The sequence below is a fragment of the Nansenia antarctica genome (assembly GCF_963989245.1).
Source record: "Nansenia antarctica genome assembly, chromosome: 9".
Lineage (NCBI taxonomy): Eukaryota > Metazoa > Chordata > Actinopteri > Argentiniformes > Microstomatidae > Nansenia > Nansenia antarctica.
The window spans coordinates 32,617,353-32,632,583 of NC_137679.1; the positions used below are offsets into that span (position 1 = coordinate 32,617,353).

General features: G+C 41.4%; 2 protein-coding genes across 4 annotated transcripts; one reads left to right on the forward strand and one right to left on the reverse strand.

The window, feature by feature from the left end:
* Positions 1-822: 822 nt before the first annotated feature.
* Positions 823-7,292, forward strand: LOC308165765 (transmembrane 6 superfamily member 1-like; the record flags this gene model as incomplete). The annotated part of the gene is made up of 10 exons (XM_080539919.1): positions 823-914; positions 1,148-1,251; positions 1,665-1,762; positions 1,901-2,004; positions 2,444-2,526; positions 3,201-3,319; positions 3,497-3,601; positions 3,712-3,804; positions 4,840-4,959; positions 7,000-7,292. 10 exons carry the CDS (start codon positions 823-825, stop codon positions 7,195-7,197), a joined length of 1,116 nt encoding a protein of 371 aa, XP_080396045.1. The 3' UTR covers positions 7,198-7,292.
* A 735-nt stretch (positions 7,293-8,027) lies between these two features.
* hdgfl3 (HDGF like 3) lies at positions 8,028-14,860 on the reverse strand. 3 transcript variants are annotated; one of them, XM_080539915.1, is made up of 6 exons: positions 14,593-14,860; positions 13,416-13,492; positions 12,747-12,885; positions 12,038-12,208; positions 10,240-10,382; positions 8,028-9,464 (listed from the first exon to the last, which is right to left on the reverse strand). In XM_080539915.1, exons 1-6 carry the CDS (start codon positions 14,674-14,676, stop codon positions 9,431-9,433), a joined length of 648 nt encoding a protein of 215 aa, XP_080396041.1. In that variant the 5' UTR covers positions 14,677-14,860; the 3' UTR covers positions 8,028-9,430. The 3 variants fall into 3 exon arrangements, with proteins under 3 accessions (XP_080396041.1, XP_080396042.1, XP_080396040.1); XM_080539916.1 differs by having other exon boundaries at positions 10,251-10,385; XM_080539914.1 differs by having other exon boundaries at positions 10,240-10,385.
* Positions 14,861-15,231: the final 371 nt, after the last annotated feature.

A 15,231-nucleotide genomic window follows, 5' to 3' on the forward strand; every position in this document is an offset into this window, starting at 1 on the left:
GACTAATTTATTTGGATTGATTCGATAATAAATTAATGCAAGCAGCCTACGCACGTTAATTGCGAGCCAGACTTTTAAATGGCTTAGTGACGTATACAGTGACATAACTTAGTTTTTTAAAATACCCTATGAGAAGAGGCCTTAACCCCGTCAGTGCAGTTATTCTGTGGGCTATCAAACAAGTATAATAAACAGTCTCGTTTGGTTTGTTTCTGTTTTGTAACTGCTATATCCATGACAGAATCAGAATCAGAATCAGAATCAAAACTGCTTTTATTACATCAATGTACGGATATATAGACTAGAATTCTTGGGTTCAGATTAAATTAGACATTGACATTGAAGAAGAAATACAAAATCAATAATAGAATAAGTAGGATATAAACAACAAAATCAATAAAAGAATAAGCAGGATATAAACAACAGTCAACAATATCTGTGTATAGCCTATATAGTATATACAATAGCGTCAGAGCGTCAATATCGATGTCAGGACCTCATTGTTAGTAGGCGTGTCATAACCATTAATTTCCTGGCGCAGAAATTGTGTGTGCGTTTGTGCGTGCGTGCGTGAGTGAGTGAGTTCGTGCGTGAGTGAGTGCGCGTTTGCCGTCGCTGCACGCAAGAAGTCTTTACGCTTGTGCGTGATTTGTGCGATTGATTTACGCAGGGTTCAGGCGTACTGAATGTGGCAATGTTACAATTTACAACTTTATTCATCAGGTTGAATTAAGAGTTTTATTATTTACATTAGGCCTAATGCGCGCGTGCTACATTGGAGTGATCAGTCTGGAGTGATCAGTCTGGAGTGATCAGTCTGCAATGAGCGCTTCGGCTGGGACGGGAGTGTTTGTCCTGTCCTTGATGTCCATACCCATCTCCTTTTTATTCAACTCTCTGATAAACACGAATAGGTGAGAACATAATGGGGTTTGTCATTAGTGCATAGACTGCTTTTAACTCTTTTTTTCTATACGTTTTGTATAATCTAAGACAGCTATGATGACGTGTGGATGCCATTTGTGTAGCCTTTATCAATACAGTTTGATTACGTTTAAGAAGTTCGTTTCATTGTATAAGGCTAGAATTCCACAACTTTAGAACCATCGCATTTCTGTTAATTCATTGACTCATTTCTTATTTCTAGTATTGAAGCAGTTATCTTTGCTGGGTCCACAACTGTTCTTACCGTGGCAATATCAGCACGCTTTCTGTTAAAGAAAAAGGCACCTAAGGATCCTCTGTTCTATGGTGAGATTCTTCTACATTCATTCCCATGCTTGTTATGTCTGCCAGGGTGTTTCATTCGAGTATAGTTATCTCAGGCTTTCTGAGTACAGGACATATTTGGGGCAATTCAATATGTATGTCATCTATGTAGGCCATCTTGTCACTTTCTATTACTTATTATTGAAATGTTGTTGTTGTTGTTGTTGTTGTTGTTGTTGTTGTTGTTGTTGAGCGTGGAGCAATTAAGATCCCAAACATTTCACTTTGTCTATTACAACTGTTTGTGATATAAGTGACAAATCAAATTAGATTTGTTTATATTAATATATATATATATATATATATATATATATAGGTTTGTTGTTGTTCCATCTTGTGACCATGTAAAAACATTAAGATCTCCATATTGTGATGTTGTCATTTGTGTTCTCCAGTCTATGCAGTGTATGCCTCCCTGAGTGTACTGAACCTGATCATTGGACTGGAACAGGACAGCATCATCGATGGCTTCATGTCCTTCTACCTCAAGAAGGCAAGTAGCCTCAAACAATCCTTAAATTGAGGAACAATTGTTCTCTCAATACGTGTTCTTTAAGCAAAGATTCATCCAAGTTTGAGGTCAATCCTTTTACAGTGTTATGAATCATATGTTTGATCCTCTGCCTTCCAGGCCGATCCCTATATTAACACAGCCCATGGTCACATGATCTCCTACTGGGATGGCTGTGTCCACTATCTCATGTACCTGCTCATGGTGGCAGCTATAACCTGGGGGTATGTGCTGTCAATCGACGTTCTAGTCATTTCCTAACCTCTACTTGAATGATAGAGGTAACACGTTAACCAGGTATCTGGGTTGAGACTAAAAGGAGACTATTGAGCTTCCACTCTATTTTACACTGTAAACATGAATCCAAATGCTGAATCCAAAATCCCGTTGGGGGTTTGGACTCAATTGGGAGCCCCAGTGTGTCTCACTATAGCCCTGTTTACACAGAGGCATGTCCCGGTAGTTACTGTAGTCTTCTCCTCTATGACCAATAAACATCAACTATGGGATTAGCATGTCAATCAGACTTTTGGGGATTAGTGTTTTAATATCAGCTGCTATATGTGTGAGATGTTCTTTGTGTCGTGTATTGGTGTTGGCCTCAGTAGCAGGAATGTGTGTGTGTTATGATACAAGGGATAGTTCAGTCTTGTGTGTTCGCAGGGCGAGCTACAGGTCCATCGGCATCTACTGGGTTGGCTCTTTTCTCATGCGTGTTATTGTGTACATTCCTGGGAACGTTGTGGGTAAGTATACTGAATTATCACGGATCAATTTAGAGGATTACGTCTTTGTCAAGACATGGCTGATATCACTCTGTGAGAACATTGTAAGGACAGAACAGATGGATATGTCACAAGGGGAAATGTGATGGGTTTGCAGATCTGGGTTGAAACAGGCAGTGTGAAGTAGAGACAAACATGGTTTCCATCGTTATCAGTTTTCAAAACGCACACACACACACAAACCAAAAAGACCACAGGAAGTACTGCTGCATAGGAAATGGTGCTGCGCAGGAAGTAGGCGTCCATCTCTGTATCCATTCAGCAATAAACTGTAGCTCAAATGTTCCTGGCCATGTGCTCTCACCAACATTTTAACATGCTCTCTGCAAACAGAATCCACTATGCCTCAGGGGGACTTTGTCAATCACAATAAGTCATGCCTGTGACAGGCACAGTTAATGCCCATAATGCACAATTAGTACATATCAAAGATATAAGGCATTGGCAAAAAACAAGTCTTATACAATATGCTGTCTACCATCATCCCCACTGGTCTAGTTGATACAGGGGCTGAATAGAGTCTAACTATAGTGCTTACACCTGCCACAAAGTCACATTCTTTCAGATCAGGACTGGTGAGAGAGGAGTTAGAATAACGAAGCTATTAAGATGCATTGTGATGTCCCTTGTTCCAGGGAAGTATGGAACCCAGCTGAGCTCCCTGTTCCTCATCCACATGGTCTATGTCCTGGTGTCTGTGTGGGTCTCCTTCCGCATCTTCAGTCAGCCTTCCACCCTGGAGGCTCAGCCAATGGTGAGAGCCCAATCTAATGATCTATTGTATTACATACAGTAGTCATAAGACATGCTGTTATTGGTGGTTGCTGTGGTACAATGCCCATGTCAGGTAAATGTTAAGTGTGGCCAGATCTATCATTTTTAACCTGTGTACATTTAAAGACATTTTTCTGTTGTTGATGTTGTTGTGAAGAGTATCCAGAAGGCCCAGAAGAAGACCTTAATGCAGAGACCTCTAGACCTCCTCTTCATCCTCTACCTCGTCCCTGCAACGGCCTTCTGTGTCTTCAGAGGCCTGGTAAGAATCACTGAGAAGTTCAACCCTCTCACAAGAAGTCATGGCGTAAATTATCCATTGAAGAGAAAGTGTGTGTGGTTTTAAAAATGACCAAAGTGTGTGTTTCTTAGGTGGCGTTGGATTGCCCGACTCAGTGGTGTCAGGAGTACACTCAGAAGTATGAGCCTTACCTGAAAGACCCATCAGCTTACCCTAAAATACAGGTAAGGCAGGGTTCCCGCGCTGGTCTTAAAAAGCCTTAAAGTATAAAATCTAGCAATCCAATTTCTAAGGCCTAAAAATGGCCAACATTTCTGTTATTCGGTCTAAAAATTAGGTGCTAGGTCTTAAAAATGAGACCCTGCAAGGAAATCATTCCGACCATTTCTATTTACGCGGAAATTAATCAAGCTGGAACCCAAAAAATGCCAATTCGCTTCCTTTTTTGTCTGTATGGCAGTGAAATCCCTAATTTCATCACCTCGGGCATGACAAAAAGCTATCATATGGTGTCGCGAATAGGTAACAAATTATATTCAAAGAGGTCTAAAAAAATATCTAAAAAGGTCTTAAATTTTACTTGTTGAAACTTGTAGGAACCCTGGGTAAGGGGAGCCTCGGGGCACGCTGGGTATTAGATAGATACGTAGATAGGTACTTTATTGATCCCTGAGGGGAAATTCAGGTGTTACAGCAGCTCAGACTCCAAACAACAACAACACAATAAAGTGACAATTGAATAGTACACTAAAATAAAAATATAATATAAAATAAAATAAAGATATACCTAATGAATACCCTATACAGTAGGATCACCTTATATACAGAAGGATCACCCTTCACCTATGTAGCATGGTTTAGTGCTAACACGTTGCTACATAGTAGTTTGGTAATGGCTTATTAATGAGTGTTAAAGGGATGCTTTCATAACTGAAAGATAGTCATAGACATTCAGCTTTCCTGCTCATTTCAAGACCTGATCACCTTTGACGTTGGGGTGATCTATCCCTTTAAAACCCTGTGTGTGTGTGTGTGTGTGTGTGTGTGTGTCTCTCTCTCTGTGTGTGTGTGTGTCTCTGTGTGTCTGTGTGTCTCTGTGTCTGTGTCTGTGTGTCTCTCTCTCTGTGTGTGTGTGTGTGTGTGTGTGTGTGTGTGTGTGTGTGTGTCTCTGTGTGTCTGTGTGTCTCTGTGTGTCTGTGTGTCTCTGTGTGTCTGTGTGTCTGTGTGTCTGTGTGTGTGTGTGTGTGTGTGTGTTCCAGATGATAGTGAACATGCTGTACTCTGGGCCCTACTATATCATCAGCCTGTATGGGCTGCTGGTGCCGGGGTGTGAGTGGATGCCAGACCTCACCCTGGTGCACTCTGGGGCGGTCGCACAGGTGAGTGAAGCAACGACTCCTGTAGTATCTTTGGAAGAGAATGGAGAGTATGCACTTTGAAGTACGTCCGTTGCTTAAAATGTTGCTGTATTGACTCTGAGAGCATTCGTGTATTTTCCTTTATCTTTCCTTTATCTTGCCAATGTATTCTACAGTATATAGTACCTACCCGACACCTTTGAGATCTGTCTGTCTGTCTGACTGGACACTACCGTATTTTCCGGACTATAACCCTAACCCTAAGTCACACTTTTTTTTATAGTTCACAGGCTGGTCCCGTGACTTATAGTCAGGTGCGACTTATATATCAAAATATATATATAATTTAACATGTTTTTAAATGTTAATTCATACTGACTGACATGAACCAAGGAGTAAACATTATCATCTACAGCTGCTCTAGGCTTGTGACAACTATATGCAACTTATAGTCCAGTGCGACTTATATATATATTTTTCCTCTTCATGACATTATTTTTTTGGACTGACTCCGGAACGACTTATAATCCGGAAAATACAGTATATGGATATATATATATATATATATATATATATATACACAATCTGCTGTTTGTGCCATGAGTCAGAGTGTGATATAGTCCCAGGAGTCAGTGAGGGAGCGTGAGGGTTCAGACAGAGCCTGCAAATGACTGTGTCTCTGCAGAGGTCTCTTCTGTCATCAGTATTCCTGTGGGCAGACTCCCCTGCACTGCAGAGGCCCTGAACAGAGCTATTAATACCTGGTTTCTAAGGTACTCTTTCTAACAAGGGCCCAGGGAGTGCTCTGTGTATGGGTAGTATTTTGATGCACCCCTTGGGGCCTATGTGACTGGGTACTGTGCAGTAATTACTGTTATGTTGGGTAACTGATTATCCTACTGGTGACAGCAGTGATGGCATGCATCCTGAGACATCTACATCCCTTCTACCCCCCTGTCTCTACTGTTAATATAAAATAAATGAGAGCATTACTTCTAGCATTACGACTGCTGATGGCCCCTGGCCTGAGCATCGGTTACTTTTTCCTGCTCTGACTTGGGGATAAATGATTCACTTACTTAGTCAAATGTAGTTGTTGTAACTCGCTTTGGATAAAGGTATCTTAAGCTAAATGCTAAAATGTGAATATACTGAAGCACCTCACTTGAACCGACACCCAACAGACCTGTCTGGCCAGCTTCTATAACAAGTGCCAACACAAATAAAGTCTGTAGCTTACTGCTCTGCATTTAACTTGGAAAAGTAAAGACACAGACGCATAGAATGATGATCTACTACTGTATAACAATGATTGTGGTTGAACTTTCATAACTACTACAGCTTCACTAGACAGCGACCCAGATCCCACCATCCCCTCCCTGAGCGTGATAAAGCTTTTCTTTTAGTAAAGCTGTTTTTAAACCATGATAGTTATCATATGCGCTTCGATAGGAATTTCGACGGTAACTGGCAAACACAAGCACATCTGCTGGCGTTCCAAAACAGAAACTGCAGCAGGATGAGAACCTGAACGGTCCGGACGGTCAGAGAACCAATCAGATCTCTGCGTTGTTGCTTTTGCTAGGATGCCAGGCTGAAGTGTCACAGCACCCAGGGGAGACAGAAGCAGGAACAGACTTCAGACTTGGAGGAATGATGCTTGTCTACTCTAAATGCCAGCTGCCCGGACAGTCTATATATAGAGCTACAGAGCTGGCCGCACATTGCTCAGCGAGCCATGGTTGCTATGAGACAGGCTCATAGGTCTTTTTCCACATCTCTCCACACTGTGATATGACAGGCTAGAGAAGCTACTAGCTAACACAGGAATATACACACGACACGTCTGAAGAGACGATGAGTGAAATGAAATGTCACACAGCTCAGGAGTGTATGTCGTGGTGTAGGGTTCATAGCACAGGTGGTGTGACTGCTTAGAAACAGTGTACTCGGAATACGCTCAACAGCCACTTGCTAAGAAATCCATCTATTTCAGCATCTCTTGCAGTTGTCGACCTCGTAGAAGAGTCCTACTTAAGTCACTGTTCTCTCTCCTCTCAGGCCCAGTTCTCCCATATTGGTGCGTCTCTCCACACACGCACCCCCTTCTCCTTCAGAGTGCCTGCTGACAGCCAGTCTGTGTTCCTGCTCGTCAACGCCCTGTATGCCCTGGTGCCCCAGGCCCTGTGCTACCGTTGTGTCACAAACCCTGCCTTTTTCCTCCGATCCGACAAGAAGACTAGCCAACTGACTGACTGAAGACCCCAACCCCCCCGCACAGGAGTCTAACATACAAATATAGTACAGTATATGGAGTTAATTTGGGATAGGTTAAGCTATTCTATTCTATGTTTGGCTGTCGACCCTGTAGAACATGAAGACAGCAACCAGGCTTCCCGCCGCCCAGTGTTACAACATTCCTTTTCACTCAAAGGAAACCTGATACTTTCTTTCTTTGTATCTGTCTGTCAAAGTTGTTTTAGTGAGATCATGGTTTTCATTCTTCCAGGACTATTGTCACTTCTGTTCTGGATTTGTGCTTTCAATAAAGAGATTTGCAGATTTACACTGTTTACTTACATTTTAAAATCAGGATTAATCCATGTCATACAATGCTAAAGTGATAAAGCTTTAATGTGAAAAGCGATGTTTTACTTTGTACATTGAATGACTACTAGACTATGTTAATAGCAGTTTAGTGGATGCCTCAGCAATATTTGCGTTGTTGTGTAAGGTTTATACTGTATATTCTAATGTGTAAAAATCTTAATTAAACTCTTTTTTAATGAATGTTGTGTCATTTCTGAGAGAATGGTAATGACAAAAGTGTGTCCAAAGATACAATGTTTGCAAACTCTTTTAGTGCATTCCAATGAGTTTATTCTGTAAAAGTCTTGTCAATAAACAGCAAAAAACAGTTTACATTAAACTACAAACCTTGAAAATGTAAAATATGTTCCAATTACAAGCTTAACATAGATTGAAAGGTAACAAAAATAAAAATGTATGAGTTTACATTTCACACAGTGTTTTAACCAACTATCATCAAAAAAATAAATAGAGTATATTTCATACTGTAAAGATGGAAAAAGAACAGGAAAGCCAACACATGTACTATTAATAAAGTGTGGTTTGTTTTGAAGGATTAGGAAAGACAGAATACTACAATCTCCAGCATGCTAGATGCCAGGTTTTAACCAAATACTCTAACCTCAGGATGAAATAAGTAAATAAAAACGTTCTTCTCCGAGAGAGCTGCTTTCAAACACGGTTCTGTTATGTATCTATTTAATTTTTTCATAACGGTCCGTAGGACTACTGCAGAAGAACTATGGATGGAAAAACTGCAGGTAATTGGAAACCTCCCTAAAAGAACATAGTTTGTGTACGACAGTTGAGCATGCCACTATAAAAAGCTAAATAACCCATTCCAAAGACACACAGAAAACAAATCACTTTTCCATAAAAAGATGAGCTGTCGCCTAGAGCGGTCCAGTAGAATAGTGGTCCTATATTCTACAGTGAAAGTAAAATATATCGATAATAGAGATAATATTGAGTTACAATGTGTAGCTCGGCTTGTGCACGACACTTCATACATTTATCTACGAATTTCCATTCATCTTTTTCTGGTTACATAAAAGAGTAACATATAGTGAGTGACGTGGGTAATGTTTGACCGTTAGGACGTCCCTCCCCTTTTACCATTGTATAAGAAAAGCAATGGAATTCCAAGCGACAACTAGAATGAATCAGGACACTGCAATAACCGCCATGTAGAGTACTGTGGATCGTAGAGATTATACTGTATATTTATGAAAGCCTCCTCAAACGTAACGTTAACTTGTGGTGACTTTAATGGTAACGTTGATGGATCTGATCAGATAGTGTAGTCTACAATGGGGTCAAATATAAATATGGATTCATGGTTATTTTACACTGTGTTTGGTTATGAAGAATTATCCTTAAGACTACGGAGACACAAGTGTGTTTGTGGTTTCGAGAATAACTGACAGACTAACTGACAGACTAACTGACAGAGTTGGGGCAGGTTTCCCAAAGGCTTCGCAGCTTAAATACTCTGTTGTTTATCCCAACAACCCAGCCACAAAGAGAGTAACAATTGTAAAAACAATGTTTAAAAGTCAATTGTCTGTGTGTGAACGAAATTCATTGTATAAAGAACTTAACTGGTCCATGAGAGGGGTGGACCTGGATTGTCAAAAGAGTATTAAGTACTATTTCAGATACAGAAGCTTTAGGGAAACTCACCCCTCGGTGGACAGAGAGATTTAGTGACATGGTAGATGTGTTACTTTATAGACAAAGACTAGAACCAGACCGGAGAGAGACACGTGTACATCTATGACTGGGCAAATGGACCGGTACTGTTAGTGGTAGCATGAAGATAGTGATGAAGATAGTGATATCAGTGGAGGTTAAACCTTTCAAATATCACAGCCACAATGAAAGACTTCCGTTGCAAACCTCTTCAACACCTAGTGTTCTTCTCTGAGCAACTGGTTCTGAAAGAGATTACACAAACAAAATAATTAGCCAACCTTCTGAGAAAACTCAGTTTAAATTAATCAATAAGTTGAGTTTGTCAGTTTCAATGATTCCTGATGAGGATAGTCATGGTGGTAATTAGGATAGGATAGAGGCATAGATAGTTTACGTTCATTAAGAGTAATTACACCCATAATTACACACTTCTGGTGTAAAAAACTAGCAAAAACAATTGACCAAATGTGCAATGACTATGCAACAATTGCTAATCATTTTTGCATGATTTCACATCATCATCAATTTTGAAAGCATTCACAAGTACATTTCTAAAGCATTAATAACAGGCTCCTAATTGCAAGCTCCATATTTGGCAAGCACCTAGTGAATATCTTAGTCTAAACTAATGAGTTATAACTGTTTGTAAATGGCTTGTAATTGAATAATAAACTGGTTGTGTTAAGTGATTTATTAAGTAACTATAAAGCATTTATAAACCCTTCACAAATGTGACCTTAATGTAAAGTGTTACCAGAAACTGCAGCTGAAAGTGTGTGTGATGAAAAAGCGATGAGGTCAAGACTATTGTTTAGCTATAAACTGCCCCCTGGTGGCGAAGCCTGCATATTGAATATTTTTTTGCTTTTTTGCTTTTTGTTATAATAACCCTTCATTATTGAAAATAACAGGAGGAAATGTGTCAAAAAGACATTGTTTACTTTGTGATCTAGGACCTTGAGCTGATGTAATCTGGTTGGTTTAGATAATATAAAAATAAAATGCATGCGTGAGTACCTAGAGCCCACCTTGCTGTCTGCTGTGTTCTGGATGATGTCATTGTCGGGGTCTCCTCCCTCTGAGCCACTCTTCTGGTCCTCATCCTTCCCCCCCTTCTCCAGATCCTCCTCCACTGACGAGATCCTCGACAGCTTGGACGACTTCTGGGACACGCGCACACACACACACACACACACACACACACACACACACACACACACACACACACACACACACACACACACACACACACACACACACACACACACACACACACACACACACTCAGGACTCATGGGAATCATGTCATAGTCATGTCCTTACAGCCAGTGGACAGCCAGTGAAAGACACTGTACTGTAGGCAGGTGAGGCTGGTGGAGGTAGAAATAGGAGGACGGGCTAATGCATGTGAGAATGACTGGATTTTGACAAGATCTCATTGTGTAGCGCAAACATCCATTATTTCTCTTGGACTGGAAACCAAAAACCCCTAATCGACACACTACAGATAATATAGGCTTGATGCCCTCTCCATACACCCGAAAAGGAAGCTTCATCTTCTTCAACTGATGCATCTGATAATGTTTTAACCACCGCATGGTCTTCCTCAAATTCTACAACAGCATTATCTGATAAGATCTGATAAGGTTCTTAGCTGAAGTAGTACTGAAATCTAGACCCTCTCCTCTCCTAGACCAGGAAAGGTCTTAATTTAACAAATGTAATAATTGACCTGCAAGCATGGATTTTACATTTGTTACTTACATTGTACTTACAATTGTAAGTATGTTTGCACAACTTTTGTACTTTTGTTCAAGTACTACTTAAGCTAAGAAGCTTTTGGGAAACGGACCCGTAATCTGGGTCAGACAGAATCAAGTTGTCACTAGCGCCACAACAGGGGCGTTATTTAAAGGTTGATGCGAAGTTGACGACCCTACCCTAACCCCTAACCTTAACCTTTACCTAACCCTAGTCCTAACCCTAACCATAACAGTTATCTAACCCTAACCATAATCCTTACCTAACCCTAACCATAACCCTAACCTTAAACATAACCCGTACCTAACCTTAACCCTTACCTAACCAGTTTTCTCAATTATCCTTTACCATTATGTAAACCTGCTCTAGCAGCAGTTGTGTGTGACCTTGTGGTTCCCAGTAAAAAGCATAGCCTAGTGATTTGAGGGTGTAAAGCAAGCGAAAATGATCATCTCTGCAATACTACTGTACAAACAGTTAACCTAGTATTCCAATTTGGGGAGCTGGGGTCTGCCAGAGAGCTACATTCCATCAGATGTAGCCTATGTGCCCTGCGTACTGGAAATCAGTTGCTAAGCAACAGTGGTTGCTAAGCAAGAGTTGGGTAGAGGGGGCTGTGGGTGACTTTTTCAACCCGTCTCCATCTACAATGAGCTGGAGCTACCTACCTACTACAACCACCACATTTGCAGCCAAATCTGGGTTTCATCCAGCCTGCGTTTTTAGGTCACTTAATATAAAAGAGAGATACAGTATCATCGGTTCTGAGGCACCCTAAAAGAGGATGTCCCTAACAATACAAGACTTATTTACTGCATTACCTTGTTGATGACACTCTAATACAAAACAGCATAAGCTAATAACTGGTCCATGACAAATCTTTCTACTTGGAGCTGTCAACCGAATGACTCCACTACATATGAGTATACTAGGAGTAGGATCAAGTTGCCCCTAGAGACTGATCTAAGGTCAGTGTTGTGTCAAACCTCTCTAAAGGTTAAGGTTAGCGCCGAGTGAGGGTAAACTGAATCGGAGCTAAATCTGTGCCAGGTACCTTTGAGGAGGCAGTATTTTTCCTTTTGGATCCAGCCTTGTCTCCCTTCAGTTTTCCTTTATCATCTTCCTCCTCTATGAGGTCTCCCTCCTCTCCCTCTCCCTCGCTGCTGCCGTCCACCGCGTTGCAGCCCTCTCCCTCCGTCTCCGATGAGCTCTGCTGCTGGATAGCCTGTGTGTACATTCATTCATTAATTCATTAACAAGACAACACGGCATACACAGTAGACACAGACCATCCTAGCCATAGCAACCTCAGTCTGGCTCCCGACTTAAACAGCTTCCTCAGCTAAAGAGTTAAGAGTTAGAATGATAATCATAATGTCCATAATGTTATTCGGATAATGAGATAATGAGAACTACTGTACTACTGAACAACTGTGATTTCTAGTCTTAGCACCAGCCTTTTTCTGCCTTGGACAACTCCCATATCATTGTTGTGGTCTTGCTGCTTGGCACGCTAACAATGTAGCCTTGTTGAAGCCAGAAACACAGTCTGGTTAGTGGCCTGCACAGAGTTTTTCCCTCTCAAATGTAGGAAGTCAAATTTGACATTTTAAAACAATTAGCAGACGCTTTCACCCAAAGCGACTTACAATTAGAGATTACAGGGACAGTCTCCCTTCTGATCACCAATTCCAACTCACTATCCACTAAGCCACCACTACCCACACTACCCACCACTACCCCATGATGAGTTCAGGAATGACCTGATAGCCAGTGAACTTGACTCCTGGGTTGTTCTCGATCTCCCACAGCCCCTCATTGAAGCCCTTCCTCTTGTTGGACTTGCCAAACTTGTCTTTGTACTCCTTGTAGGGCAGAAGATCCTTGGTGCCCAGGAATGCGCTGCAGTGGGAGTGGGGGAGACACAGAGGTTCACACTGACATTTTTATTGTTCATATTTTAAACATTTAGCAGACACTTTTATCCAAAGCCATTTACAATTAGAGATGACAGGGACAGTCCCTGGAGTAACTTGGGGCTAAGTGCCTTACTCTTGGCTCACTGGCACACTAGTGGTGGTGTTCCCAGGTGGGATTTGACCTCATGACCTTCTGATCACCAACTCACTATCCACTAGGCCACCACTACGAGGTGAGACCAAAACCATACAACAACAAACAAACTGTAGTAGTCAGAAATGAATTGTTATTGTTTTCAAAGTGGGTATACTGCCATCGCACACTATATACAGGCTTGCTATGACCCAGCAGTGGCAACAACACTGAGACTATAATTACAATATGGAAAGAGTCTTTTGAAAATACAGAAATTGAATAGCTTATCAAAAATGTCCTTATTCAAATGTAATAAGGTGGTAATACAAACCAACCACCTTGGGTGGCCTTGGGACACTAGAGCAAAGCATACATACGTTTCATGTGTTCCAAAGAAGAAGATGGGATATTTATTAGCAGGTGGCTTGACTGCTCCTTCTGGAAGCTCGTCGATCTAATGGAGAGAGAGAGAGAGAGAGAGAGAGAGAGAGAGAGAGAGAGAGAGAGAGAGAGAGAGAGAGAGAGAGAGAGAGAGAGAGAGAGAGAGAGAGAGAGAGAGAGAGAGAGAGAGAGAGAGAGAGAGAGAGAGAGAGAGAGAGAGAGAGAGAGAGAGAGAGAGAGAGAGAGAGAGAGAGAGAGAGAGAGAGAGAGAGAGACTGGTTGAAAAGGCTGTGATGGAAAGCACATAGAGTATGGAATAAATAACTTAGTTCTTCCCAATTGAGATGAGTTAGCCAGAACCCCAGAACTAGCTTACTTAAATGTAAACTGTTTAGGCAGAGCAATATTGATGTTGACATACATCAGCAGCATTGTTTCCAAGCTGTATGCAGCCTGCAAATGTAACCCCTAAAGAGAAACAACCTATCAACTACTGGCCTCTCGATACAATGCTGCAACATGTTGTAACAACAGTGTGTGTGTGTGCAACAGAGTAATGCATGATGATTCCATTCATGGTTCTCATTCGTGGGTTCGCTCGGTTACCTGAGGTCAAGTCAATCCAGCAGTGGAAAAAATGTCTCAAATGAAGGCGATCTGCTACAAGCTACAGCTAATTACACTAGCTACACAACTGGGACTCGAGTATGCTCATTCTGTGTGGAATGTATTTATTTATAATACGAACCAATGCATATCAATAATTTCGCACTTTTCTTTGGAAACGAGTGAGTCGTAGCTGGCATAATCCAAACTACAGCGCCATTATTTTGTCCTTCCAATTTCCTAAGTCACACGAGTGAAACGAGACGAATATTGTTAGTAGGATCAGCTGATTCTTGTGCTTTAAAGCCTTTAGCACGTTTACTTTTGGTTAAAAAAACAAACAAAAAAACACAACAACAACAACGAAATGCAATCGCTAATATCACCAAGGTCAGTGCACGGTGATGAACTGTGCAAAATCGCGCAAAATCGCTGCGAAAGACGATGAAGCGCACAGTCTAGGGAAGACCAAGGCGAGCACCGTAGCATCTGTCTCCAAGCATCGGCTGTATTGTCTCAGGCAACCCCGCCTCCCTGCCTCCCAGCTCGGCTACAGCCCAGACTCACCCTCGCCGGCCAGTGTGGGTATCCCTTCATCTTGGCAAAAACCAAATCGCCTGCCTTGTACTCCCGCGGCCGTGGGCGAGCCATGGTGACCGTTAGATCCTCCAACGTTAAAGCTTCAATGTTGATCTTTTATTCTCCCTCGGCCCTCAACACAGAGGGAAATTGTCGACCATCAATGTTTTGATAGCAAGAACTGCAGTTTACACGGAAATAAATAATTAAAGCAAGGCACAGGCCCTGGAAATGGAAACGGTGCCTTTCCTTTCACGCACAAAAATGTGTGTAGACTGTAGCAAGTATACGTACAAAAACCTAAATCCCAACGTCTCGATGTGTTACTCCGTATATTATGCCACTGTGCAAATAAAATAAATGTAAAAAATTACATAAATGTGGATTTATTTGGAAACCGAGAACGATTTTATAGACTGAGCTGATGGACTCTTATCTAAAGGTTTTTTTTAATCAAATCTGGATATTTTTTGTAACCCATTCACGACCTGCTGTCAGGCCTGCTCCTAGGTCAGAAGGGCTCCGCTAAATAGTCAAAAATAGGAAATCGAGAAAAGCTCATTGGACAGAAAGGGACACACCTCCAATCCCTATGCTTATAACAATTACATATTTATTTACAGCTAA